A 27,990-nucleotide genomic window follows, 5' to 3' on the forward strand; every position below is an offset into this window, starting at 1 on the left:
CCCCAGGGCCAGCACCCACTGCCAGTTGAGACGGGGGTGGGCATGTTGGAGCTGGACATGAGGGAGGCAGGGGACTAGCAAGGGGGGCTGGCCGCCTGCCAAATAAAGGCAAGGAGGCCTCAAACGCCCCCCGCGTGGGGGTGGGGAAGCCGGCAGGGCTGCACGGACACCCAGGCGCGCCGCGGGTCCCAGAAGAAGAGCCCAGAGCCAGGCCCCTGCCCCCGTGCCCCCCTAGCCCCGAGCTGGGGAGAGAGGGGGTCCTGGGGGGCAGAGGCTCTGGCTCAAAGGCCCCGCCCCCTCCCCCGGGGCCGCGCGCGCGGGGAGGGACCCGCGGCTCCGTCCGCGCCCCCTCCCCTCGCGGGCGGCGGTGACATCACGGCCACGGCGGGAGGGGCGGCGCCCCGCGCGCATCACTTCCTCGGCGCCTCCCGCGGGCGGGCGGACAGACCGGACAGACCGACGGAGGGACGGACTGACGGTGGACGGTGGGCGGCGGACAGCGGACGGGGACAGGCGCAGGGCGGCGCGCGAGCGGGGTGGGGGGGCGTGCGCCCCCGGCCCTCGGCGAGCCCAGCCCCATGGCCGGTCCGGCCCCGCCCGCCGCCGAAGAGCTGCCCGGCCCGGCCCGGCGCCTCTACTCCAGGTAGGCTGGGCAGACCGGTGGGGGCCTGCGGGGACCGGCGGGACGCGCGGGACCGGCGGCAGGAGGCGGGAGGCCCGGAACAAAGGCTGCGGTGGGCGCGCAACGGGGCGGAGACGCGCCCTCCCTGCGGGCTGGCGGCGGTGGAGGCGCGGGGGAGGAGGGGTGCAGGGGTGGGGGCGCCCGCGGGGGCGGGGACTGGGGAGGACGGGGTCCTGGGGTAGGGGGCACCCGGGGTGAAGGAGGAGATGCAGAGGAAGGAGACACCTGGTGGGGGAGGTGCCCGCAAGGGTGGCGGGCGTGGGGGGGAGGACATGCAGGCATGGGGGGCACTGAGGGGGGGGCTGGTGCCCTTCGGTCGCCAGAATTAGCCAGTGGTCAGGATGGTCTGTTGGCTGGGGTGGGCTGCTGCTTGCTGGACCGCCCCCCACCCTCTGCCCTGGGACAGTGGGAGGGAGACCCTCAGCTTGCCAGCTGCGCTCCTGACAGCTGGGCAGCCTGGCCCAGCAGGTGTGTGGAGGGGGCCCGCCAGGAGCTCCCTCCCAAGCCCGGCACCACCTCCCCACAACAGCGGTTTGGGTTCTCTGGAGGCAGCATGGCTGAAGGAACCCGGCTTTGTCCCCACGGCCCCACTATGAATCTGTGTTCAGGGGACCACAGGCTGGAATCCAGGCTGCAGAGCCAGCCAGCCGGGTGGGGTGTGTGTCTGCCTGAGAAGGCTCCAGCCTCCGGGCCCCTGCATGGAGGCCGGCGGCCCGCGCTTTCTGAGCTGACACCTGCGGGCGTGCCTGCCTGCTGACCCTGGGCCAGGGTGTCCTGCACGGCAATGCCAGGTGTCCGAGCACGTGGGCACCAGGTCCTCCCAGGGGCATGGACTCTGCCAGGAATGCCGGGGGCCCAGTACAGTCGGCACAAGTGCCAGGCAGGGGCTGGACTGGCTGCCTCCAGGGCGCCTGACGGGTCCCCAGCTTGGACTTGGACGGACACCATCATTCCTAGGACCTGGCGGCCTCCCCAGATGCTGGGCCTTCAAGGGGCCCAGCCTTGCCCAAGAGGATTCTCCAGCCCCAGCTGGCCAGTGCGTCAGCAGCAAACGCCTGTTTTACGCGCCCCCCTCCTCGGCACCCCCCCCCAAAGTGCAGAATGAGGCCCTGGTGGTGAGTGAAAAGGTCTGCCGCTCCTCCCACCTTGGTCCCTGTGCCACTGGTCAGACACAGCCGCCATTGTGTGGTCCCAGGATTGAGTGCTGAGCCCCCCGGCCTGGCTTCTGGGCCCCATGTAGGGGGAGGGGTGTGCGGGTGGGTTTCCTGGCAGCTGACACTGGAGGCCCGCCCTAGAGGATCCCCTGCACAGCTGAGCCTGGGGTCCCTTTCGTGCTGGTCCACATCCACAGTCTCGACTTGGCAGTCGGGAGTGTGGGCCGGTGCTGGGGCCCGGCAGTAACACGCCAGGCAGGACACTGACGGGGGGAGCCGTCCTTGGCAGGGACAGGGCTAAGAGGGGACGCTGGCAGAGGCCCTGAGCCCGGCCGTCCTTGCCAGCCGAGAGCTGAGTTGAGCTCGAAGGAGTGAGCCGAGCACAGACTTGGGGTGCGCTGCCGCAAGCCCTCCTGCGGGCCTGCGCGGACACCCCTCACAGGGGTGTTTGGGTGGCCACAGCCAGCTGTGGGCAGGGTGGGTCCCGCTCAGTGCCGGCTTTCGGAGGCCGGCAGGCAGGGGCGGGAGTCGGGAGCGTGTGTGGGCGCATCCTGGACGGGTAGGGGCTGTTAGCTGGAGAGGAGGGAGGCCCTTCCTCTGGGCGGGGGGAAGGCGTCAGGAGGCCGTCCACCCCCTGGCCAGGAAGCCCACCTATGGCAGGGCAGCGGAGGGGCCCTGAGCGGCCGTTTGGTTTAACCACTCTGCAGACAGTCGTTCGGGGGCACCTCTGGGGGAACCTCCCCCAGCAGCTCCTTTCCCATGCCAAATTCCTGCCTGGTGATATGGGGTCTGGGGGACTTGGGCTCGGAATGCACCCAGAGAGGGGTGTGAGTGTGCCCGTGGGCCCAAGGAGTCCCCAGATGGGGCCCTGGGGAGGGGCCGGTGCTGGGGAGGCAGAGGCTCCTTCCTGGAGCAGGGGTTGGGGAGGGAGGGGCCGACAGGGCCTGGGAGAGGAGAGTTCGAGGGAGGGGCAGGCGGCCAGGAGGTCCCTGAAAGTGGGGAGGCCGGGGGAGTGGTGAGCGCCCCCACCGTCGGGTGCCTGTCAGAAGTGGCTCCCAAGCATAAGGTGGCCAGACAGGGCCATCCTCAGGAGTGGGACGGCCTCCTGCCGCTTACCCGTCCCCACCGTGGCTCTTTCCACCGTATCCCAGGCACCAGCCGTGGCACGGCATCTGCAGGCTAACGGCCTGGCCCCAGGGCTCACTAGAAACGCAACCCCCAGCGCTTTCCCAAGCTGGGTGACACACATGTTCTCCACCAGCAATTCCTGTTCCCACCATGCTCCCTGCCCTGTGCTGTCCCGAAAGCTCCATGTGGAAGGGAGTCAGGATGGCTTTGCTTTTGGGGGCAGCGGGATGGGGTGAGCGGGGGCCCTGGCACATCAGCTTGATGGCCCGGACTGGGGCAGACATCCCTGGAGAGGGAGGACAGTGACTGCGTTTAGCAGAGGAGGGAGGGAAGAGGGACACAGCCCCCAGGGAGCCCTGTGCGGTGGGAGCTGGGGGCCTGGCTTGGAGACCAGCCGTGGTGTCTGCCCCCGAGGACCCCCGCAGAGGCTGGCGGGCCAGGTGGGTGAGTGCAGGAGCCTGATGGAGAGCAGAGCAGTTTGGTCCAAGTGAGGCTGGGCTGACGGCTTCTGTGGGGTGCTGTCTTGGATGCCAAGGCGGGGCTGGAAGGGTGTGGGCGCGATGTGGCCAAAGAGTAAGGGTGGCCACCGGGGAGTCCATAACCATCTCATTAACCGGTCAGCCTGCGGGCGGGCGGCAGGAGCTAGGCAGACGGTGTCCTTCCTCCCGGCCACTGTGGTCCGGCCGCTGGGCACGCCGGCCTGGTGGGCCCTTCCTTGCAAGGAGAGGCGACGCATCCCAGGTGGGAAGGCCGTCCCTCCCAGGGAAGGGAGAGGCTGCCGGGGAGCTCAGGCCACAGCCCTGGGGAGCTCTGCAAACTCTCGTCAGCCCAGCCCAGAGCTGCAGGGGCTCTCGTGCCCCGAAAGTGGGTCTCCTGACAGCCTGTGCGGCGGACGGACAGGCCCCGGGCAGTCCTGCAGGGAAGACGTGAGGCTAGAGGGCAGGGAGGTCGGCTCCACAAGCTGGTGCTGCAGTGGGCGGTCCAGCGCGGCCGCAGACCGGTCCCTCACTTGGGTCAGCGGGCACATGCCAGGCGACGGGGCAAACAGCCACAGGCCTGCAGAGGTGGTGTTGGGGCAGAGGCTCCGGAATCTTCTTCCTGCGCAGGGATGTGGGCCTGGCCAGCCTGGGTGGGTCTCAGGCAAGACAGGGGAGGGTAGCCTGTCCTTCAGGCGGGCCCTGGGAGGCAGAGTGGGGGGCCTGGGGTTGATCTGAGGGTTTGGAGCTCTAATTCGTGAATAGGAGCTGGGTGAAAACGCGGTGACCCAGGCCCGCCCTGTACCTGTCAGCTGAGTGGTCCTGGGGGGGTGGATGGGGGTATTGGCAGAAGCCTTAGCGTGGTGGGGCTACTCGGTCGGGACACTGGGAAGCAGGACGTGGTGTGGCCGGCAGCCTGGGACCAGATCCCCCCATCCCTGTCCTCACCTGCCCCGGGCCCTCCGAGACTCGGCCTCACCAGAGCCCGCCGCCGAGTGAACAGGGCCCCCAGGGCCAGTGCTGGCCGTGAGATCCTGCACCTGGGCTGGTCTTTGCCCTGGGCCTCCCCCACTCCCTCGTGTTTCGGTTTCGCTGTGTGCTCTGACTCCAGGTAGTTTCGGGGTCAGAGGGAGCCCCAGAGCGGCACCCCCTTCCTGTTCCCGTGGTCCAGAGCTGCACAGCCTTGGAGGCCTCTACCACCCCCATGCCCGTTGCTGAGCTGGGCAAGTGGCCTGGCAGAGAAAGCCTCTCCCCCGCCTGGGCCCTGCCCTGCCTGCTGACGGTGCTGATCCCCAGCTCTGAGCTGCCCTGATCCCTTGATCCCCCTCAGTCCCCGGGAGGCCCTGGACAGCCTGCCTGAGGACCCGGGGTCTCCTGGAACTTGGGACGCCAGAGCCTTTGGCCCACCGCTCTGGAGTGGGTGGAGGCAGGGGGACCACGAGGCCGGGGCATCCCCGGGACTAGCAGCCAAAGTGCGCCGGGAGCTGGTGAGCCAGGAGGGAGGCCTGGGGCCCCGCCATGCCGGCTGCCTCTGCCGAGGGCCAGCCTGTGGCCCTGAGCCTGGCAGAGAAGGCCGTGTGCAAGGTGGTGTACGGTGCCCCGCGGCCCCGCCCCCTGCTGCTGCCCGTGGGCCTGGAGCTGTGGCTCTACGTGCAGAAGATGCGTAACCTGCGGAGGAAGAGGTGTGCTGGGTGGTGACGGGGGCAGGGGGGTGGGTGCTGGAGGTCAAGGGGCATTGGGGGGCTCTCGGGCTCAGTAGAGGGGGTGGGGCTCCTGGCCCGGACTCCCTGCCTGCGGCCTGTCCAGGGGGTGTCCTCACGATCCTGGAGCCAGGATTGGACTGGCCTCTCTGGGACTCAGGGTGGCCACGCCCGACACCCCTCCGTGGACCCCCCACCTCCTGCTTCTTTGGGCCCCAGGCCCTTCCTGCACCAGAATCCTCCTTCACCGTGGTGTCCAGGCAGGCCCGGGGGTTGGGGGCAGACGCTCCCCCTCTCCTCACTGTCGACCCGGTCAGAGCCAACAGGGTGAGCTCGGTCCGGACACGGCAGCGTCACAGCCCCGAGGCTACTACGTCCCTTGGGAGGAGAGGTTGGCCCACGGCGTCCCATGGCCTGGTGCCCAGCTGGGTGAGGCCTGGCAGGCCTAGATTAAGGAGCCCCACGCGTGGCAGTGGTTCCGGGGGAGGCCGCTGGGGGGCTCCTGCGGTGCGGCATCTGGATGGACCTTCCCAGAGCGGGCGGGTATGAGGCCAAAGCTCTGACCCCCGGCTCTCGGAGGGGCCCCCCAGGCTCGGCTCGAACCTGGCGCGGGCAGGGCGGTGCCAGGTCCCAGAGCCCAGCCCTCCCGGGAGGAGTGGCCCTGATGCTGGGGGTTCGAGGCAAGCAGTTCTGTGAAGGTGGGGGGCTTCCCAGCAGAGAGCTCTGAGCCCATGGGGTGTGGGGTGCTGGGCTCAGCATCTTGGGGCTCCACAGGTGCGCCCTGCCTCTTGGTAAGCGGTGCTGTTGGAAACGCTGGAAGTGCACGTTTTCCTGTCAATGTAGAGGTGAAGTGGGCCAGGCGCCACGGTTTGTATCGAAGGGGGTTTGGTCAAACGGTGGAGAAGCACTGCCGTAGACAGATTTGTTGGTTGGTTGAGGGGAGCCGTGTGCTTCCCCACAGTAACTGCTGACCACTGCGCAACCCAACAAAGCTGAGGGGCAGGTGCCCTGGGCCATGTGGGCCGTTTGGTGTGGACATTTTCAGTTACCTGTAGGCTTTCCACGGACCCGGACGTGGGACGTCGGGGTTGGCCCTCGGCCGTGCGGAACGTGCCCCTCACTTTTCCAGGGCCAGGGTGCCCTCCAGCTTGGGGCCCTACTCTCCCACCCAAGGGCAGGGCCATGGGCCAGGCCTTGAGCTGGGAACCCACAGGACCAGCCAGAAGAGGACGGAGGAGGAAACCAAGGCTCTGAGTGGTGATGTGGCCTGCCCAGGACCCCACAGCTAGGAGGGCCCGAGCCAGGGCCGGCCTGACTGAGTGGCCCCACACATGAGGCTCCCGTGATAGGTGGTCTAAGACCCAGGGACCACAGGACCTAGGCTAGCAGCTGGGGGGCCCAGACCCCACCTTAGGGGCCGAGCAGGGCCCTGCTTCTCTGAAGCCCCCGCCCAAAGGTCAGGGGAGGAGGGTCTGGCGCAGCCTCCGGCTAGGGCCTGGGTTGTCACGAGGAACTCTAGACCCTTGGGGTCAGGCTGGCTTCAGGGGCCAGGAACCTGGAACAGTTTCCAGGGGTTGGGTTCATCCTAAGCGTGGTCCTGTCCTGTTCTCCCTTGGTAGAGCCATGAGGTGGGGGAGCCGCTGTCCATCAGGCAGTCGTGGCCGTGGGGCAGCTGAGCGCTCCTCGGCTCCCAGGGCTGGCTGACCCTTGGCTCCGATGCGGCCATGCCTCCCCCAAGGATGGGAGGTGAGAACAGATGATGCCTGAGCCCGCAGCCCCCCATGGAGACCTTGGAGGCTCGGGGCGTACTCTAGGATGAGGGGGGGTCAGGTTCTGCCCGTGTGGCCTTGGCCAGCTCTCCAAACCTCTCTGAGCCTCGGTTGTCCTTGGTGACGCTCAGGGCCCATCCCAGGCTGCTGAGGCCACCCTGGAGGAGGGATGTGGCTCCAGGGGTGGCCCTCACCCAGGCGCCTGAGACTTCTTGGGAGGCTGTGTTTGGAGCTTGGCCGCCATGGCCTGAGGCCTTGCTGTGGTCACAGACTCACGCCTTTACCCAGAGCCCCTGAGCCCTGGTAGTGGTGGGGGGGCAGTGAGACGCCCTCGGTGAGGTGCACAGGTGTGCCAGCTGGGGGACGGGCGTGCCACCGGCCCTGGCACCTGCTCCCGGGCACAGCACGCACATGTGCAGTGTGGGTCCGGCTGTCGGAGGGCCTCGTGGTCCTCGCGACGGCAGGGTGGAAGCGCGCGTCCCCGGCAGGGCCGCGTGAGAGGCAGGCTGTGACTTTCCTCCCCTCCGCCCAGGATGGAGGCCTCGTGCCTGGAGCTCGCCCTGGAGGGGGAGCGTCTCTGCAAGGCGGGGGACTTCAAGGCAGGCGCGGCGTTCTTTGAGGCGGCGGTGCAGGTGGGCACGGAGGACCTGAAGACGCTGAGTGCCATCTACAGCCAGCTGGGCAACGCCTACTTCTACCTGAAGGAGTACTCCCGGGCCCTGGAGTACCACCGGCACGACCTGCTGCTGGCGCGGTGAGCGCGGGCGCCTGCCTCGGGGGCTCGGGGACCTGGAGACCGGGACCAGCCTGTCCATCGGCCCGTGGGCGTGGCTGGGGCCTGCTCTCCCGACTGTGTCCGCGCTTGTGAGCCTGCCTCCGGGACTGTGTGTGTGTCGGCTGGGGGGGGTGAGGGGGGGGGGGGGGCGACCGCCTGTGCTCCCGCAGGTCCCCACCCTCCCTCAGCCCCCCCGGCCTTGGCTCGAGCTGCTCTCCTTCCCGAACACCCCCCTGCTTGTCTCCCACCCTCTGCCCCTCCTTCGCACGTGCAGTCAGCAGCGGGGGGGCCCCTGAGAGGGAGTGGAGCTCCCCGGGGCTCCCACCAGTCATGCCCACGGGCCCTTCCCCGGCCAGCGAGCCCCAGGTGTCCTCCGCACCCCGCCAGCATGTTGAAAGTTACACTGCCAGGTGCCCCCTTCTCCCCGGTCTCCATCCGGCTCTCCCGGTCTCCATCCGGCGGCCCCCAGGCCCTGACAGCTGCAGGCTGGGCCCCGCAGAGAAGTGACCCCCAGCTGGACTCCCCATCCTGGGGGCTGCCCGAGGGGGCCTCGCCCGCCAGCACAGGACCCCTGCCCAGCGTTGCCCCAGTCCGCTCAGGGCCGGTCCTGCCAGGCCAGCCCCACCCCTGCCCGGCGTCCCCGCGGGACTCAGCGTCTGGAGCCTGGCTGCTCACTCCCCACTGCCCTCCAGGACCATCGGGGACCGCATGGGGGAGGCCAAGGCCAGTGGGAACCTGGGCAACACACTGAAGGTCCTGGGCCGCTTTGACGAGGCCGTCGTCTGCTGCCAGAGGCACCTGGACATCGCCCAAGAGCAGGGGGACAAGGTCAGTCAGTGGCTCCCTGGGGGGCCGGCACCCCCGACCTGTGGCCCCACGCTGGCCCCCGTGGGAGGAAGGTGGGAGGGTGGCCTGGCCCCTGCCCAAGCTAGAGGCCCCGCCCCCAACATCCATGTCGGCTCTGCCTCTCACCGACCTCCCTGCTCTGGGCTCCAGAGGGAGACGTGGCCGCGCAGCAGCAGGGGATGGGGAAGCCCGGTGCGGACGCTTGACTGTCCTGCTCCGTGACCTCCCTCTGTGACCCTGGGAGATCAGCATGGATAAGGAAATAGGGTGACTCACCCCAAGTCACAGCTCAAGGGGGCCAGGCCTGGCTGGGAGGCCCTTCCTCTCCCTGGGCAGCAGAGACCAGAGGGGTGCCCGTTACCAGGCATGGCCACCCCTCCCCTGTGACTCAGTCACTTGGGGTGTCCTCAGAGAGCAGTTGTCACCCGCGAGACCCCCCAGCCCTTCTTGGGGCTCCGGCCCTACCTTAGCGTCTGGATGTGGTGATCGTCCCCCTCCGGGTCCTTGCCTCAGGGGATATATGGACCGGGGACAGTGGGCTCCTCGGGGGCCCGGTCTACAGAGGTCCCCCAACCTCGGTGCCACCCTCAGGTTGGGGAGGCGAGGGCGCTGTACAACATCGGCAACGTGTACCATGCCAAGGGCAAGCAGCTGTCCTGGACCGCCGCGCAGGACCCCGGGCACCTGCCGCCGGACGTCCGGGAGCCGCTGCGCAGAGCCTCCGAGTTCTATGAGTGAGTGGGGTGGGCGGGGGCGCCCGCAGAGCCGGCGGGCCGCGGGGTGTCCACGCTTTCCCTCGCGCTTCCTGACGCCCCGCTGCTGGTCTCGGGGCGCGGCAGGTGCCCCTATCTGACCCCATCGGCTCTCCACAGACCCCTGCATGGCGATGGCCCGGTCAGCAATCCTTCCCCACCCCCGCTGCACCTGTGCTCAGGGTCTGGTGGGGCTCCTCCCCAGCCCCCGGTATCTCCCCACGCGTCAGTCATCCACGGCGGTGCGGAGAAGCCACGTGTGGCATTTAGAAAACATTTGGCTGCAGGAAGGCCAGGGGCGTGGGGCTGAGTGTCTGTGCATGCGAGAAGCCTGGGGCAGACGAGCCCCAACTCGGCCTCAGAGCTCACACGGCGCCCGCTGGGGTGCGCTCCTGGGAGGAGCCAAGCGGAGGCTGCCTGCTCATCGCCCTCTAGCCTGGTTGGGGGGCGGGTGTCACGGGGCCCCTGCTTCCCATGCACTGAGAGGGGCGTGGCTCAGACAGACGCGACCCCCAGGAGGAATCTGTCCCTGGTGAAGGAGCTGGGCGACCGGGCGGCCCAGGGCAGGGCCTATGGCAACCTAGGCAACACCCACTACCTACTGGGGAGCTTCATGGAGGCCACGGCCTTCCACAAGGAGGTGAGTGCACCGCGGGGCTCCCCCAGCCACCTGGCTTCGCCGGCGCCCAGTGCAGGGACCTGGGCGGACCCCTCTGCACGCGCAGACATTGGCCTGGCCGCCCTGGGCGGGTAGGCTGTGTCTGCTGTCTGCCTCGGGTCCCAGGGCTGCTGTGTGACCACCCGGGCCTCGGGTCTGTGTCCTCAGCGCCTGGCCATTGCTAAGGAATTTGGAGACAAGGCGGCCGAGAGGAGGGCCTACAGCAACCTGGGGAACGCCCACATCTTCCTGGGGCGCTTTGACGTGGCTGCTGAGTACTACAAGTAGGCAGGCCTGCCCGCCCGCCCCCACCTGCCCAGCCCAGCCAGGGGGAGGGGGGCCCCCTGGACACCAGCCCAAGGTCAGAGGTGAGCCTGACCTCCCAGCCTTCCCAGGGGCCACGTGGGGGGTTCTGGGCCAACCCAGAAGGGTGTCCTGGCAAAGCCCTTGTCCGGGGGCTGCCAGGGATGGGAAGAACAACCTTCACTCGGTAAGTGCTGGTGGAAGCCAGCCCGGGGCCCTACACCTGCCTCCATGGCCTGAGCGGGCTGCTCTGGAGAGCGGCCCCTGGCGCTGGCTGTCAGAGGAACCCCGGAGCTGCCTTTGCCCCTGACGATGCCCCTAGGGCGCAGGTGTGGTCCGTCTTATAGGGACTCATAGGGTAAAGACCCACGGGGGCTCCTGGGCATCCCTGGCTTGTGCTGGGAGGCTCTACAAGCCTGGCCTGAGTCGCAGAGGCCGGGTCACCAGCCCCAGGTCCCGTGCCGAGCCCTGACATCCCAAGTAAGGACCCCGAGCTGGGATGTGCTGTCCCTGGTCCTCTGCGGAGACCTCTGTGGGACCCTGGGGCTGAGGGCTCTGAGCAGACGGACTGCATCTCTATTGCCCACTGTCCGCCCCGCAGATGGGGGCCCCCCAGCAAAGGGGGCTGCTAGAAACCCTCCTCCCCGGGGCTGACCCCGTGCCCTCCTCAGGAAGACGCTGCAGCTCTCGAGGCAGCTCAAGGACCAGGCAGTGGAGGCGCAGGCCTGCTACAGCCTGGGCAACACATACACGCTGCTGCAGGACTACGAGCGCGCGGCCGAGTACCACCTCCGGCACCTGCTCATCGCCCAGGAGCTGGCCGACAGGTGTGCGGGGCGGGGACTGGGGGGCTGTGGGGGCGCTGGGGGCGGGGCCGGCCCCTGGGGATTCTGGCCGGTCCTCGTGGGCTAAGCCACAAGCTGCTTCCAGCGAGGCCCTGGCCTGCTGCTGACCGCCAGGCGACTCTGAGCAATGCCTGGCCTCAGCCTCCCTCCGTCGCGGGCCCCACCATGCACCAAGTGGGACTCGGTGAGACCCGGTGGGCGCTGGGCCAATTGCTGTGGCAACACTGGGGGCGGGCTGGTTGGGGGTGGGCCCTCATCACCGCGTCCGTCCGTGGCCCTTGAGCACCCTGTGTCTCCGAGGAGACACAGGAGTCTGAACACATGGGCAGGTGTGGGCGGCAGCCAGGGCAAGGGCCTCCGAGCCGTGGGCTGTGCGCCTCTTGCGGGGAGGAGAGGGCTACTGGCCGGCTGCCCTGTCTGGGGGCTCCAAGTGGCCAGCTCTTGCTCCTGGGGGGACGACGTTTTGGAACCGGACAGTGACGGCTATGGATCGTTAAGTGCACGGAGCCCCTGGGCTGGCCCTGAAGGGGTTGCCTTTATCTTGTGTGATTTTTCACCTTAATTGAAAGATTAATGACTTGGGGAGTGCCCCTGTCCTCAAGGATGGAGGGAGCCATGGGGGTGAGAGCCTGATTGGCCTGTAGGGGGCCAGTGAGGCCCAGCAGGCCACGGGCTGTACCTGTGACCTGTTTCCCGCCCTGGCAGAGTGGGCGAAGGCCGGGCGTGCTGGAGTTTGGGGAATGCCTACGTGTCCATGGGGAGCCCCGCACAGGCCTTGACTTTTGCCAAGAAACACCTGGAGATCTCCCAGGAGGTGAGCCCGGCCTGCCCTGCCTCCCCTGCCACCTGTCCCCCACGGCTGCCTTCGCTGGCCTCAGAGGCCTCCCAGTGCCCAGCCCACCTGGGACCAGGCTCCTCTGTGTGCCCTGGCTCCTGGCTGGACATTCCTCCATCCCTCCCGGGCTGTCGTGTGCTGGGCGAGTCTTCAGAGGCCGGTGGGTGCTTATCTCTGCAGTCAGGGCATCAGGGGAGGGGAGCAGGGGGCCTGTGTTCCACCCCTAGAGTGTCATCATTCCCTGTGGGCCCACCCACGCCCGGGTCCTATGTCCCCGATGGGACCTGGCCAGGCCAAGGTGGAAATGACCTGCCACAGGCAGCCCAGGGGAACAAAGTCATGGCCGCCCCCAGGCTCTTCCCCCCGGGAACCCCCAGCTGTTCACCCTTCTGGGGATGGGAGGCAGGGTCTTCGAGGGACCCTGGACCCAGGACCCTCCTACTATGATCAGGTTGTCCCAGGTGGCCTCTGGCTTCCTGGTGCCTAGCCTGCCCCCTTCTCTTGGTTCCATCCTCGGCCCCAGTGACACGGCCACATCCCCCTAGCACACACTCAGTGCCCACCCAGACCCATCACAGCCCCATGCCTGCTATTGGCAAGACCCATAGGCGCCCCAGTGGTGGGGAACAGGGAAGCTTGGGTCAGGAGAGCCCATCCCAGCAAGGCCGGCCCCATGGCCCCCTGAGCATAGGTGGGGGCCCACCAGTGGCCCCAGGGCTCCACTCGAGGTCTGGCCATGGCCCACTCACCGTGTTCGGGCTTGTACTCTGGCAGTGTACTCTCCCCTATGCAGCAGGGCCATCCTCTGCTCTGACCTGGGACCCTGGAGGGGGCCTGAGGGGCCCAAGGGGTGCATGGGAAGCTCCGGGACTGAGAAAGGTGGGGTCTGGGGCAGGCCACCTGCCCTTGAAGGGCGCTCTGGCAGGAGTGCCCCACATGGCACAGGGCTGGCTGCCCGAGGCCCGGGCATTCCTGGGGTATGGAGGTGCTGCTTGGAGCCCACATGGCCCCCCGTTACCCAGGGCCAAAACCCCCAGACTCCATCCCTGAGGTACAGTGAGGCATGGTTCCCTTGGAGGCTCAGGGCTCAGCGACGGTCTGCCAGAGCCTCCTGCTCACCTGCGCACTAACTGGGCCCCGCTCGGCTGCAGGTTGGGGACCGCAGCGGGGAGCTCACAGCCCGCATGAACGTGGCGCAGCTCCAGCTGCTGCTGGGCCGGATGCCCAGTCCCGCGGCCACCGAGAAGCCAGACCTGGCTGGTTACGAGGCCCAAGGTGAGTTCCCAGACAGGGTGGGCAGGGGTCTGGTAGGAGCCCCCCCAGGGCGCGTGGGGCATGGGCGCAGTTGACCCGAAGGTCAGTGGGAGAATTTTGGACAGAGCTGCCCAGTGAGGGTGGTCCGCCCCCACCGCGGGAGTGTCTGCACGGGCACCCCTTCTTGGCCCTGCTCTGGAGCACCCAGATGGGGGGCAGGGGGTCCAGGGTCCAGGGTGCTCAGGGCACAGACAGACGGTTCTATTTCCCCGGATCAGGCCAAGAATTGGGAGATTGGAAAGTAGGGGGTAGAGAGGCATTCAGGGGCAGGGACAGCTTGGACAAAAGTGTGGCCTGAACATGAGGCCTTCAGGCCAGTGCTTTGTTGTCTGCGGCAGTGAGGGCCTGCACTCACCCTGAGCGCCCCTGGCTCATCACCTGGTGACGCCGTGGGGATGGGGAAGAGGAGGAGAGGGCCACTCACCGCCCCTGTCTCGGTGATCCTCCTGCTCCGGGCTGAGGGCTGGGGAGAGGCTCAGGGTGCTAAGCTCAGGGTGGGCCAGGGCAGCTGTAATGACCTCATTCACGGGCTGCGGGTCCCCCCACACAGGTCCACATCATTAGGCACACAGGGGCACGTGGGGACAGAATGTTCCTTGCAAAGCAGAAAATGGATAAAAAGTGTGGGGCCGGGGGGAGGGAGCTGCTCCCTGAGCTGGCTTTCCGGGGGCAGTAGGTGGGTGCGGGGCAGGGAGCTAGCTGCCTCCTCCCTGCCTGCACGGACCCCAACCTATGGTTCTTTGAGTTTTGACCCCAATCCCTTCATGGCCGTGTTCCCCAGGGGTGCCTGCCCGCCCTGCGCCAGCCTCCAGAGCCCGTCAGGCCTGCTGAGGAGGAGGCTGGGGAAGAGGCTGTGGGCGGTGTGGAGGGGCCGCAGGGTTTCCATGCCTAATGCTGGGAGTTTCTGAGCTTGCCCTGTCCTGGGAAACGGGGCACATGTCGCTCCCACTCGGGTGAGGACAGGAGTAGAGGCGCAAAGCCTTCGGGGACCCCAACCACCCTCGTTTTGGAGTGCTGTGGCTGAAGGGGGTGGGGTGGAGGAGGGCTCCCCCTCCGTCCCCGTCCTGCCCCAGGATGCATAGGACGGTATCGACCCTTCGGGTGGGGTTTTCCTGAAGGTGGGCAGCTCTGCGTGGAGCCCCTGGCCCTGCGAGGCCCCCGCCGAGGAAGCCAGCAGCAAGGGAGGGCGAGGCTGGGCTGGGTTTCTGGAAAGGTGCCCCCGGGGGCGTGGCTAGTCCAGGTTGTGCGGCTCTTGTCCCCTTCTGCGAGCTGAGGAAAGGCGGGGCGCATCACGGGCGAAGGGCTGGCTGTGCTGGGAACAAGGCAGCTTCTGTCCTCCCCAGGCCGGCTCTGCTGCCCTGCCCCGTGCCCAGACCCTTCCCAGCCAGGGCCTCCGGAAGCCCCCTTCCCGCCCGCTGCCAGGGCTGGCAGGGGCCGCTCTCCAGAGCAGCCCGCTCAGGCCATGGAGGCAGGTGTGGGAGCCCCGGGCATCTCTGGGGGCCTTCAGACCCTGCAGTGCAGCTTCTGGGGGCAGGCGGGCCCCTGGAGTCTGGGCAGCTCTGAAGGAGAACCCCTGTTCAGGTGAGCCTGGCAGGGGCTGGGCCCTGTGGAGGGGGCACGCGGGACACTCCTGCAGGGGCCGGATCACTCCCTCACGGACTCCGTGCCCATACACGGAGCGTGGGTGGGGGCCTGGCCCAGTTTCCAGAAGGGCGCCTGGAAACGGACCCTCCCGGCCAGGGATGGTGCCCTTGTGTGTACAGCGTGTCAGTCCTTGGTGGGGGTGACGCGGAAGGGGGCCAGGGGAGATCAGGGAGGGGGCTTACCCGCCCCACGTCCTGGAACCCTGGGAGGATGTGAAGAGAGGCCGCGGCGGGCAGGGCCACAGCGGGCAGGGCCGCGGTGGGCGGGTGGCGGACTCGAGCTTTTCTTTACTGTTGCGAGAAAAACAAGAGTCCTTTATGCTTTGCGGCTGGAGGACCCAGAGCCTGGCGCGGGGCGTGGCTCAGTCTGTGGCTCGATCGTGGGTCCAGCCTTGCAGCCCCGTCCCAGCAGAGACCCCAGAACAAGTCTGGGTGGGCACAGGCTCCTCCCAGCCGGCCGCTGGGGCCTGGGCCTGGGCCTGGGTCCGGTGTCCTGCCGGGCGTGAGCCTGCCCTTTCCGGCGAGGGCGTGTCAGATGCAGGTTCCACTGCACCCCCCGCGGACGTGGCAGCCCGATCAGTTCTTAAGAGGGTGGGGCCGGTCCTGAGCCCTGGGGAGCTGGACCCAGTGGTTTTGTGTCTCACAGGGTATGGGCCGTCCATGGACCCTGTGTTTGGCCACCATAGCGGGCTGGAATGTGCGGCGAATGTCTGAGCCACAGATGCGGCTGCAGGCCCTGGCTCCGCCCCGTCCTGGCTGGCGGACCCCGTCATTGGACCCAGCTGTGCCCCACTGTCCCTGCCTGGGAACTGGGCCCACTGTTGTCCCTGGGGCGGGCTGAAGATGTGGACACTCCCCTGTCCCTCCGCACACTCAGCAGGTGGCCTGTCCCCGTTCACGAGCCAGGCACCCACGACACACGGCCGAAGACTTCGAGGCCGCGGGGGTCCTAGCTGTCCTCATGTCTGTCCCTTTCCTGGCTGCTCCACGCTTGACCTTCTGGAGCTTGCCAAATGGACCTAACCTCTCACGTCCTGACCCTGGCTCTGCGTCTCCAGGCCCTGTGACCACGGCTGGCCGTCTCTTTCTTGAGCCCCCGTATCCAGGGTCTTGGGAGGGCAGCCGGGTGGGACGGGCCCCACGTAATGAACACCCAGAAACACAGGCTGCGCATCACGGAGCAAGCCTGCCCAGGCGACCAGTGGTGACAATGTGTGGCAGGCAGTAGTGGACAGATAACGCGCAGCAGGTGTTTGGGAAGAAGGAGCAGCGTGAGGCTGAGTGTGAGTGGCGCATGGCCTTGTGGGGGCCGCCGCCTCCGTCAGCTTGGGAGCAGATCGGAACACCGCAGACCGGGAGGCTTGAAGGCCTAGATGTTTACTTCTGATGGTTCCGCTGCAGCTGGGGACTGGAGGTGTGAAAGCAGGGAGCCAGAGGACGGTGGGGTCTGGGGGTAGAGGGGGCTCTGTGTTTTCTCACAGGGGCACCCACCCCAACACCCGCAGGGCCTCAGCTCAACCCTGATCACCTCTCAGGGTCCTGCTTCCTGTCATCACGGTGCAGGGGCGGTTTGGGTCTTCAATATGGAATGTGGGGGACACAAACATGTGGTCCATAGCAGTGACATCTGATCAAAGACTTAGAAGGGGAGGAGGGAGTGAGCCTGAACTTCAATGGAGAATAGCTGTGCAAAGGCCCTGGGGCCTGGGTAAGCCTGGCTGGGAGGAGCAATGAGGGGGAGGGGGCCCCTAGAGGGTGAACAGAGGAAGCAGATCCAACACGCCCTGCAGGCATCTCTCTGGCGCCCCCAGCGTGGACAGGGTCCAAGAGCAGGGAGGCAGACCCCAGTAAGGGTGAGGAGGGCTCAGATTCTGGATCTGTTTTGAAGGTGGAGCTGCTGGGATTTTGGAAGAGACTGAAGGCAGGGAGAAGCTGGGGGGACACAGCCACGCAGTTAGAAAGCAGGATTGCCCGTGTCGATGGGACAAGCTGCACGTGGGAGGGGCAGGTCGGGGCTGGGCGCAGCACGAGACTGGTAGGGCAGAAATGACGCCGGCGCTGGTCAGACGCAGGCGGGAGTGGGGGTGCTCGGGGAAGTTTCCAGACCTCACCCTCTGGGCTGGGTGGATGGGACGCGTGCCAATGCCTGTGTGGCCGCACGCCCCAGTGAGGGCAGCCCGCGCTCCCGACAGAGGGTGCATTTAGCCAGGCTCAGAGGGCCACGAGGGGACCCGCCCTGGAGCCGGACACAAGCCGTGTCTCAGAGCGGCAATTCAGCCTCCACCGTGGCCTGTGCCTGACCGTCCAGCCAGGCAGGGTCCAGCACACAGGGTGGAGACATCGAATCGGGCCCTGGGGTATCAGGGAGCAGAGAAGACAGGGGCCACCAGCCCGCCCATGGCGGGAGATGGAACCAGGTTGTCGCTGGCTGTGGTGAGTAACGGGCTATGCACAGAGGCCTGCCCATCCCAACGGGCCACTCAGCTGTGGGTGACTCCCAGAACGGAGGTGCCCCTCCATTACTGCGATGGCTGGTCGCGACCCCCAGGCACCAGCTGGTGCAGGATGGATTCCAGTGTTTCTTCAGAGCCGTCTGCCTAGTCTGGGGTGGGGGTGGACGGGTTGGGGTGGGTGCCCTTATGAGGAAACACACAGAGGGGACGCCCCCTCTGGGCCTGCTCTAGCTCCTTCGGCCACACAACGTGGGGTCGACACCTGGGCGCTGCCTGCTGGCCAGGGGCTGCGTGCAGGGGGCAGAGGCAGGCTTGGCCCTGACCGTGGCAGCTAAAGGCACGGGGGAGGGGCCGCGGACAGCCCCACGTCCTGGGCCCAGGTAGCTGCAGGCCACCATCTCCTGGTCAGGCTGCTGCAGCTGTCCCCTCCCCGGCCTGCTGGGACAGCAGTCCCCAACGCCCTCCTCCGAGAGTCACTGCTTTTTCACCCAAGGCCTCTGGAGTGTGGGGGGCAGGGTGTGGCTTCTTCAGAACCCCGGGGCCAGGACAGGGAGAAGGGCTGGACACCTATTCCGCTTTTAGGAAGCCCTGGGCGTTTGGTTGGGCTGATCTGAATGACCTCCTGAGCCGGCCCCTCTTGCTCTGGGGACCGTGTCTCAGGCAGCACGTGTGGGCCCAGGGTGGGGTCGGCCTGCGCTGTCCGCCACGGGTGTTCGCGTGGAGCTCCGTGCCGTGCCGGGGTAGCTACGGAGGGCAGGCCGTCCTCGAGATGCAGCCGAGGGTGTCCACAACACGCCAGCCGCAGTCAGACGCTTCCCCGGGGCTCCCTCCGCACCGCCGGCGACAGGCCTGCAGGCCCGGTCTGCCAGGGGCACCGAGCCCGAGGGCAGGCCGTGGGTCCAAGGTCCGGTGCTGCCAAGACAGGACCCTGGAGCGTCCGCCACACCGCAGGCCTTGCTCACTCTACGCATAGCACTTCCTTGCCTCGCACAACCCCACGCTTGCACAGGGGCCCCCAGCGGGGGCCCAGCCTGTGTGTGGAGCTAGAGGGGTGTTCAGCTCCTGGGAGGACCTGGGCGTGTGTGTGTAGGTTGAGGAGTGAACAGATTAGGGTCCGAGGCCCCATCTGCATGGAGTTCAGTGGGGGAGGCCCCGGGCATGGCAGGAGCTCAGACACAGGACCTGTGGGGAGCACCAAGGCCAGACCCTGCCCAGGCCCTAGGGAGTCTGCCCCACCCCCACTCCCAACTGCTTGTCCGTTGGGGGTGCAAGGTCATACGGACACTGTGTCTGCTTTTGCAAGAGACCGTGAGGTGGACATTCCCCTGCCAGTCCCCAGGGTGCAGGCTGACACCCTGACCCTCCCCAGAGAACCCGGTGGCCTGGGCCAGTCCACCTCTCGGCCCCCAGTCAGTGCCAGGCTGACCGGGCCTGCTGTCTTCCAGGTGCCAGGCCCAAGAGGACACAGAGGCTGAGTGCAGAGACCTGGGGCCTGCTGAGGCTCCCCCTGGAGCGGGTGAGTGGGGCTCGGGGTGGGCGGCTGGGGCCCCGGGGCCAGAGGGGCAGCCCCTGGCGTGAGCAGCTGAGCGCGGAGAGCAGGTCCCCCCGAGGCTGGCCCAGTACTTGCTGAGCCGCCTCCATCCCCCACCCCAGTCTGTGTCGCATCCCCACAACCGGAGACCAGGGTGCCCTCCGCAGCCTGAGACGCAAGGCCAACCACTGGCCCCCGGAGAGGCCCCTGCAAGGCCCTGTCCCCGCCGCCTTCATCCCAGGGTCCCACCAGCCCTGTGCCCCGGGGGACAAGCCCCAGTCCTTACCCACTGTAGACCCCAAGCCCCCACCCAGCCACGGTCTCCAGTGTCCTGGGAGGCTCCCACTCCTGGGTGCTCCCCGCCGTTCCAGATGGAGCAGCTAGGCCTTGGCAAGCCCCCAGGCGACTGGACACGGGGCAGGGTGGGGCTCTGGGCCCACTCTGTACCTGCCAGAAGTGGGCACTGTGTCGTCCTGGGGGAGCGAGCTAGCCTCTTTGAGCCTCTGGTTCCTCCAGCGTGGACGGGGTTCAGTGTGGGGGTCTGTTGGGGAGCAAGGCGCGTGGCTGCCGTGGTCACTCGCTGCTCAGTGTGGGGTCAGCTGCCTCGCTCGCAGCTCCTCCAGGGCCGTGCCCTGCCTCTCCGCACCCCCAGGCCCTCTCGCCCTCCCCTCTCCGACCCCTGAGAGCTTAGGTGCAAGTCTGGGAGACAGGGCTGCTGCTCTCCCTTCTTGGGGTCCCGTGCCGGGGAGCATGGGTTTGGGATTGCTGACGGCCCCCGCCCATGCCTGGCCTTCCTCCCCCTCCCCAGGAGCAGAATGGAGACAGCCACCAGGTGGGGGAGTGGCGGGGACCAGGCAGGGACGTGCTCCCTCTCCCCGTGAGGAGCAGGAAATACCAGGAGGGGCTGGAGGCTGCCGAGAGGCCCCGAGAGGGCGGCCACTCCCCGCTGGACAGCGCAGACGTCCGGGTGCAGGTCCCCCGCACGGTAGGCGACCTCTTCTCGGGTGCCGTCCTGGGCTGCAGACCTGGGCTGGGCCAGGCACCCACCCCCCACCCGCGGGGGGCAGAGGCCACGGCCCTGGGACGCCCCCAGGCCTGAACGCAGGGCACTCGGTGCACGGACAGCACTCCATCTGTTGTGTCCTGGCCTCGGCTGGGCCCAAGCCGTAGAGAAACTGGACTGGAGGCCTCGTGTTTGGGGGTCTGTAGGACGACCTTGCGGGGACCGCAGGCCCTCGGGCCGGCCAGCAGCCCTGTCTGGGTACACAGCGTCGGGAGCCGGAGGCGGACGGATGGTGGGTGAGGGAGCGATGGGCTGGCAGTCAGATGCAGAGCAGTGGGGGCAGGGGACAGGGACCTCCCGCTCCTGGGGGTAATCCGCGAGACGGGGCTAGCCCATCTGGGCTCACGGAAGCCGGTCAGGGTTTGGGAGGCCCCGCGGAGCCAGGTTCAGAGGTCAGCCTAGAACACCACCCCTCACCACCAGGCATGCAGAACACCTGGGTCCAAATGCTTGGGAATTAGTCTAAAAACAGTTTCCTTTGAGGGCTTAATCAGCACCTGCCCCGACACTGAGGAGCGTGGGTGCCGCGCTGGGTATTCTTAGCCCCGGAGGCTGCTCTGTGCCCGTCTTCCCCTTGTGCCCGGGAGGGCCTCTGCCAACCCCGTGTGACCCCGGCACTGCCCTCCAGCCTGCCAGCCAGGGTCTGTGTCCGTGGAGGGAGAAGGGGGAGGAGGGGGGCGCCACTGAGACCCCAGCAGAGTGGGGCTGCCACCCACACCGTGCGTTTGGGGCCCCCAGCCCTCAGGGCAGGGGCCTTGCCACCATCACACGGGGCTTTGGGGGCCCCGGGAACTCCTCCTGGGGCAGAACGTGGGATCAGGACTGCGCCGGTCCCGAGTGTCACGGTCCCTCCAGAAAGTGTCTGGCAGGGGAGGACCCCCAGGCACCAGGGAGCCACAGCAGGCTTTGAACAGGAAGGCCTTTCTCCATGGTAACCTGGCCCTAGCTGCGTCTCTGTTGCTGCCATCCGTGGGAGGGGGTGCCCTCCACCAAACATGGATAGTAGCCAGTGTTCAGGCTTGCCATGTGTAATCCGTTTACAGCAGCCCTAAGAAGGAAAACTGATGCACAGGGCAGCCGAGGGAGGTGGCCTGAGGGCACCCAGCTAGGAATGGTGGAGCTGGGGTTCCAAGGCCGTGGTCAGCTCCTGGAACCCCAGCTCTGCTCCTCAGAGACCTGGCGGGCTCTGGGCTGTGGGGACACCTTTGCAGGAGATGCCAGTGGTGGAGAGCCAAGGCTGGCCCCAACTGGAGGCCTGGACCCCAGTGGCCGCCTGATTCCCCTGTCCCGAAGACACTGGCCCAGCTCCCCACCGTCAGAACTGGGGGCAGGCCCTCCTTCCAGGGCTCTGAGCTCCCTGTAGGTGCAGGGCAGAGAGGGCCCTGGGGGCTCTGCGTCCCCTTCCTGTCCTCCCCTCCTGCCAGGGCTCCTACCCAGTTCCCCCCAGTGCCCCAGGGTCGGCTGGCACTGGGCCCTGGGCCAGCACGAGGAGAACTGTCCTGGGGGCCAGCCAGAGGCCGAGGCTCATCAGACCGCCCGGTGCAGGGAAGGGACCCCGTGGCGGGTGGCAGGGGCGGGGAGGGCGCTGGGCGGGGGTGGAGCCCCTGGGGCTGCTGCACAGGGAGCGGCCACACAGCCCGTGCCCGTGGGAAGGGCCAGCATCCTTCTGGCTCCTCATGCGGCCACGGCAGACCCGGCTCCGGCCTCAGGAGTCAGGGCTGAAAAAAGAGACGACTTCTGGGCTGACCCAGCTTGGAAGGAAGCCGGACCCCCGTCAGCGGCCCCTGTCCATGGGAACGCTGCTTCCCAGACGGGTTCCATCCCCCTCACCCCTCGGCCTGACCGCCCGTGGGCCAGAGCAGGAGCCCTCTGTGCTGGAAATAGTCTTGAGTGTTTACAGAGCGTATGCGTGTGCGTCTGCCTCGTGTGTGAGTGTGCGCCCGCGGGAGTGAGTGAGCGCAGGCAGGGGGGCCCTCCGGGGCGGGGACAGTGCGCCCCTGGGGCCTATTTAAGCACTGAACCTACGGGGGCAGCACAGACGCCACATGGCCCATGCTGGGGACAGCACATAGTGCACAGCCCGGTCACGCCGCTGGAGGGGAGCTGCGGTGCTAGCGTGAGTGTCGGGTCCCGGGCGCGGGAGGCTCAGGGAGCACTGGGGGCCCTGGGACGCTGGAGGGGGGTTGCAGAGCAGAGCTGTTGTCCGGGGGTTGGTGCTGTTGGGGTGAGCTCAGCACCTCTGCACCCAGCCAAGGCAGGGGTGCGGGCAGCCAGCAAGTCCCAGGCCAGAAGTCCGGCGGGACCCAGGGAGCCCGAGTCAGGGGCCCACGGAAAGGGCACAGCGTGTCCTGTGGGGACCCAGGGTGGCAAACCACGAGAGCAGGGCCTCTCTGTTGTCCAGAGCCTCATCCCAACACACCCCCAAACGACGGAGGCCCTAGCCCTTCCCAGGGTCCCACGCAGCTCTGCTCTGGGGCCCTCTCTGCGCAGCCCCAGCTACAGGGGTGATGGGCCAGGGGAAGCCTCTGGTAAACAGTACCTAGCTCAGCCCCGGGAGGCTGGAGTGCTGAGGTCCCAGATGTCTAGAGAAGAGGGGCCCCGCGGCTACACCTTTTCTGGGAGAGGTTGGCTCCCTTTACCTGACCCACAGTCCACCTGCGGTCCCCAGCAGTAGGGGGGTGCGGCATGTACCCCATACCTGGCTGACCCCAGGGCCCCAAGCAGCCTGTAAACAGCCCTGTAGGGAGGCACCTACACGACCCCCACCCGTGCAGAGCTGATGCTTGGCCCTGACCGGCCCTGACCACCCCCGGGCCCCCACCCCGGCCCAGGCCCCTGTGCACTCTGTGCCAGCTTTCGGTTCGCTCTGGGCTCTTTGGGGTCTTGGGCCAGGATGCAGGACAGCAGAGCGCTGAGTCAGAGGCTCCTCCAACACCCTCAGCCTTGGGTCTGGGCCCACGCTGGTGGGACAGGGGAGGGGCCGCTGTCCTCCCACGTGGACCACAGGCACGGCTCCCCTGTAGGCTGTGTCAGGACGACCCACGAGGTTGGCCCTCCCTGGATCCCGCTTGGCTTTGGGGGACCGTACCACCCTGGGGGCCCAGACTGGGCCTGTTTGGGGGATCCCCAACCGAGCTCCCCCGCCCTGGTACCTGCCTCTGCAGTGGGGTGGGGGGGGTCGTCAGGAGATCTGGGCTCCAGCCAGCGCTTAGTAGGTGACACTATTGCTATTGTGGTCTCTCCGTGAGCGAGGCTCTGAGCAGGTCCCAGGAGGCCCCCTCAACCAGCCAAGAGGTGGACAGGCCAGGGCTAGGCAGGGGCCACTGGCGTCAGAGGGAGCAGGGGAGGACCCAGTCTGTAGCCAAGGTGGCTCCTGGAAGCCGCCCCCTCCACCAGTCACCCTCGGAGCCCTGAGAGACCACTGCCTCCAGCCTCCCCTCCTATGGCTGTGTAAACTGAGGACCAGAGGGGGACTGGGTTTGCCAGCTGGGACTCAGGCAGGTCCAGTGGCCCGGACTCCGCTCGCCATCCCCCCTCACTCTGAGGACAACCGCCCCCTCCCTGGCCTCATCAGTGGGGCTTGCCCCTGGGTCAGCCCTCCCCACCACCCGGGCTGCGCACTGAGGCATCACCTGGGCTGCGCACTGCCCCCCCCAGCCACTCAGAGCAGAGCCTGGACACCTCAGCCAGCGTGCAGGGGGCTGGGGGACGGCTGCACCTTCTCTTTAGCCTGAACATCCTGCACCCAGGGTCCTGGCCGCCACACATCTGTCCTCTGGGCCTGCCCACGGGTCTAAGCGCAGAAGGGGTGGGACTGGGGTGGAACACAGGAGCCCTCACCTCCCCCAGCTGTGGCTCCCTGCCTGTGGTGATATGACCTGACACTGCTGGTCCCGGATCCGCCGTCATGGCTGCCGGGGCCCTGGCACAGACAGGCCACTGTGATACGGGAGCTGGACAGCAGGGCTTCCCGCCGGCCCAGGGTCCAGTCACTCACTCGCTACTGGTTGATTCGTGTGTTCGGCTGCCCCGGCGAGTGCCATGCTGGGCGGTCGGGTCCCAGAGCTACCAGCACAGCTGGAGCTCGACAAGCATGTGATAGGGTCCCATGCGGCAGGGGTGGGGGACGTGGGGCACAGGGACGCTGCTGGGAAGCGCTCCAGGAGGGCAAGCGGGGGTTGGTGGTGGGGTGTGGGAGGAGGATGGGCAGGTGGGGGGACGGTCCTGACCTCATCCGGGCGGAGCGGCAACCTCAGTGCTGTCTGGGGGCCTGAGGAGCTGGTGACCGGAGCCGGGCCACCGTGGCTGGGCCAGAGCCAATGCTGACTGCATCCCCCCCTCAGAGCATCCCTCGGGCCCCATCCTCCGACGAAGAGTGCTTCTTTGATCTCCTGAGCAAGTTCCAGAGCAGCCGTATGGACGACCAGCGCTGTCCCCTGGAGGAGGGTCAGCCTGGGGCCTCCGAGGCCACAGCTGCCCCCACCCCGGAGGAGAGGGTCGGTGAGTGCCCCCCATGGAGCTCCCCTTGTCCTTGCCACGCTCACTCCCCACCCTCCAGCGCAGTGCCCCCCCCCAGCCCTTGCTCCCGAGGGGTGGGATACCCCGCTGCAAAAGTGCCCCTTGTCACCACCTCCTCCCCTGCCTCCCCCAAAGCTGCGTCCCGGGAAGCCTGTCATCATACCTGCTCCCTGGGGCATGCCGTGTCGGGGCACCGTGGGCCAGGAGCGGGCGTGGCCAGGAGCAGGTGTGGGAAGCCAGGCTTTCTCCCCGGCACCTCGGAGCCCCCGTGGGTGGGCGTGGGGCCTGTGGCAGGGACAGCCCAGGGCATCTGGGGTCACTGCTGGGAGCCCCGTGTCCCCCAAAGTGTGAAGGGTGGGATGGGGCCCTGGCCTGACCCGGCCCGTGGGGGCCCCCCCTCCCCACCTCGCCCCCCAGCCCAGCCCTCGCGGACGGCCTCCCCGCAGACCGAGGAACTCCTGGACCTCATCGCCAGCTCCCAGAGCCGCCGGCTGGACGACCAACGGGCCAGCGTGGGCAGCCTGCCTGGGCTGCGCGTCACCCACAGCAACCTGGGCCGTCTGCGTGGGGATGGGGATCCACAGGAGCCAGGGGACGACTTCTTCAACATGCTTGTCAAGTGCCAGGTGGGCCTGCGGCTAGGGGACTGGGGGTACCCTCTTCCCCTGCCCGCCCCGTCTCCCTCCATGCCCGCCCCGTCTCCCTCCATGCCCGCCCCGTCTCCCTCCATGCCTGCCCCGTGCCCCCTGTGCCCTCCTCCCCGTGCCCGCCCATCTCCCACCATGTTCGCGCATGGCCCCCCGCGCCCGCCCCCCCGCGCCCCCGCACCCCACGTCCTCCTCCACCTCCAAGCGCCCAGGGCCCCTTCACCTTCGCACGGGATGGAGGCTTCTCAAGCCTGTGGTGGGCTCCGGCCGGTCCGGCTCAGGCCGGCTGCACTGCTGTCACCGGGTGCCCACAGGTGCACCTGGGCCCCCCCCGGACACCCTTAGGCTGGCTGTTCCTCATGGGGCAGGAGCTCTGGCTGGGGGGCACCGCTGGGGCATGGTGCAGCCCCTGGCCCCCCAGGCAGGGCGAGACAGCGGAAGGGTTCAGGGACCTCATGCAAGGCTGCGGGAAAGGCTGCAGCCTGGGGCACGGTGTGCTTTCCAGACGTGCTGTTCGTTCCCACAGAGCAGAGGAACGCGTGGCCCTGGGCGAGTCCGGAAATCCTCCAAAGTGGCCCCTACAGAGAACCCCCGAGCCCCTGGCCCACACGCCCGCACGCGCCAGCAGCTGCACCGGCTCCCGGCTCTTCTGCTCCAGGCCCTGCGCAGGAGTCCCAGGGCCTCCCCAGTCCTGCCCCAGACCCCTGGGGAGCTTTGCACCTTGGGCTCAGGGAGCTGCAGCCCCCAATCCTGCCCCCGGGGCTCCTGAAGGCATCCCTGTCGGGGGGTCTTGGGTGCAGTAAGGGAAGGCCAGCCGGCAGCCCCGCAGCCCGGCCTGCTCGCCCATGCCTGGCGGTGACTCAGTCCTCCCTCCCTGGGTGGCCTGGGCAGAGGCTCCTAGTTCTTGAGGCCGGGGCTCCCAGCACTGCCCGCAGGGCTGATTTTATCAGTAAATGCAGAGAGAGCCACTGGCCAAAACCCCCACGTGGGCCTTGTCCCCGAGACCAAGGACCACTGGGCCCGTGCGCGAGGCCAGGCCCTCCGAGGCGGGGGAGGCCCGAGCTGCCAACCGACGAGTCCGTGTCTGCCCAGTCCTCCAGGATCGATGACCAGCGCTGCCCGCCTCCTGACGTACTGCCCCGCGGCCCCACCATGCCCGACGAGGACTTCTTCAGCCTCATCCAGAGGGTGCAGGCCAAGCGGATGGACGAGCAGCGGGTGGACCTTGCCGGGAGCCCCGAGCAGGAGGGGGGTGGGAGCCCCGAGCCCCGGCAGCAGTGTCAACCCGGGGCCAGCTAAGCCCCTGCAGCCACGGCCAGGCTGGCCCCAGCCCAGCTCTGGGCCTTGGGGCCAGGGGGCTCACTGTCACCTGTGATGCCCACAGCCCCTCGAGAAGCCCATTCCTCCAGAGGCCATGGCTGAGGGCAGGCTCTGCATCCCCTGTGGCCGATGCTGGGCACACGGCCCCCACAGCATCCCTCTCTTGGGGGGACAGGCTCGGGCCAGGGCTGCCCTGGGTGGGTGGGGCCTGCCTCTGTCCTGGACTGGCTCCCACGTGGGACACGGCCTTTCTGCCCGACCTGCCTGGCCTGGCCTTCTCCCCACCCCCACCCTGCCCCAGGTCTGGCCTGTAGCTTTGCTGGTCCCTAACCCTCCCTGGCCTCTCCCCGCTCTGCCCAGCTCCAGCCCTCTGGCCCACCCGGCAAATGTGAAGACTCCACGGCTGCCCCTAAGCCCCCAAAGGCTGCTCGGAAGCCACAGCCACGGGGCCCGCCAGCAACATGGACGCTTCGGTCCTCCCGGGGAGGGTCCCAGGGATGACAGAGCAGACATGCTTGGCCCAGTCCCAGCCCCTGGCCTGCCGGCCCCCCTGCTTGCCTCCTCTGGGCTGGAGGAGGTGGAAGGCCAGCTGGGAAAGCCTGGAGCCCGACGGGACGGTGCAGGCGGGCAGGGGTCCCCACACACGGTCGCCGGGCCCTGGCCCCCAGCCCCAGCTGGCCCCCAGTCCAGAGCAGGCAGGGGCCTTGAGGGAGGTGAGGGGAAGGGTGGGGATAAGCTGTGACACCCTAAACCCTAAGCCCTGAAAGCCCAGGGACGGAGCAGGCCCGGCTGGAATGCCAGCGGCAGCGAGAGCTGCTCCCTCACCACACCAGGGCCGGGGCGGCCGGCAGAAGCCGGGGGTGGGGGGTTCAGCTTGGCTCAACCCTGTGCCTCCAAGTGAGCACCCAGCCCTCAGCTGGGAAGATGACATCACTGCCTCCTCCTGTGGGGAGGGTCCGCCCGCACACACCATCAGCCCACGGGATTGGGCAGGAGACGGGCCTTCTGGGGGGCTGCAGCCCTGGCCTGCCACCGGCCCTCTGGCAAGCCCCTGGCCCCGCACCTCAACCCTGTGGCCCCTAGGGTGTGGGGGCTACCTTCTCCCCAGGAGGTGCCTCAGCCGGGCTCCTCGGTCTTTCTCTGAGGCTCTCCAAGCGTGGAGAAGCAGCCAGACCCCCACCCCACAGTACAGCCTGGGGGCCCCAGGCCCACAGCGACCATGCTCTGAAGGGTGTGGGGTCCGACGCCAGAACACGGGCTTCTCCCAGGCCGCCCCACATACTTGAATGTACGTGCATATTTATTGCTCACGCGTTGTCTGCCATGCTGTCAGTGGGTCCTTTCCAACCCAAGAGGTACATTTTTTTTTGTTTTTCCCAAAAAAATAAAGTCTGCCAAGTGAATTATGTCTGTGTCATAATTAATCCTAAGGATGAGGGGATCTGAGTCCTTTAGGGAGCCCCAGGTGATTGACCTCATCTGGGTAAGCAATCCTGCACTGTGCAAAGGGCCTGGGGCCACCACTGTGCTACAAGCCCACCCCCACAATGGTGCCAGCCAGCCACCTGGTGGCAGGTT

The 27,990-nt window shown here is 67.8% G+C and overlaps 1 protein-coding gene across 1 annotated transcript; it reads left to right on the forward strand.

The window, feature by feature from the left end:
• The first annotated feature begins 361 nt into the window (after nt 1-361).
• On the forward strand, nt 362-27,815 carry GPSM1 (G protein signaling modulator 1). The gene is given in 15 exon segments (XM_045082715.1): nt 362-643; nt 7,442-7,663; nt 8,377-8,512; nt 9,122-9,264; nt 9,799-9,922; nt 10,109-10,224; nt 10,915-11,070; nt 11,794-11,902; nt 13,075-13,198; nt 18,779-18,849; nt 19,673-19,849; nt 24,271-24,427; nt 24,863-25,071; nt 26,185-26,329; nt 26,332-27,815. Coding segments are annotated over 15 exon segments (2,349 nt in total). The 5' UTR covers nt 362-578; the 3' UTR covers nt 26,727-27,815.
• The last annotated feature ends 175 nt before the right edge of the window (nt 27,816-27,990 follow it).

The sequence above is a fragment of the Mustela putorius genome, unplaced genomic scaffold, assembly GCF_011764305.1.
Source record: "Mustela putorius furo isolate JIRA1106 unplaced genomic scaffold, ASM1176430v1.1 tig00000596_pilon_pilon_pilon, whole genome shotgun sequence".
Taxonomy (NCBI): Eukaryota; Metazoa; Chordata; class Mammalia; order Carnivora; family Mustelidae; genus Mustela; species Mustela putorius.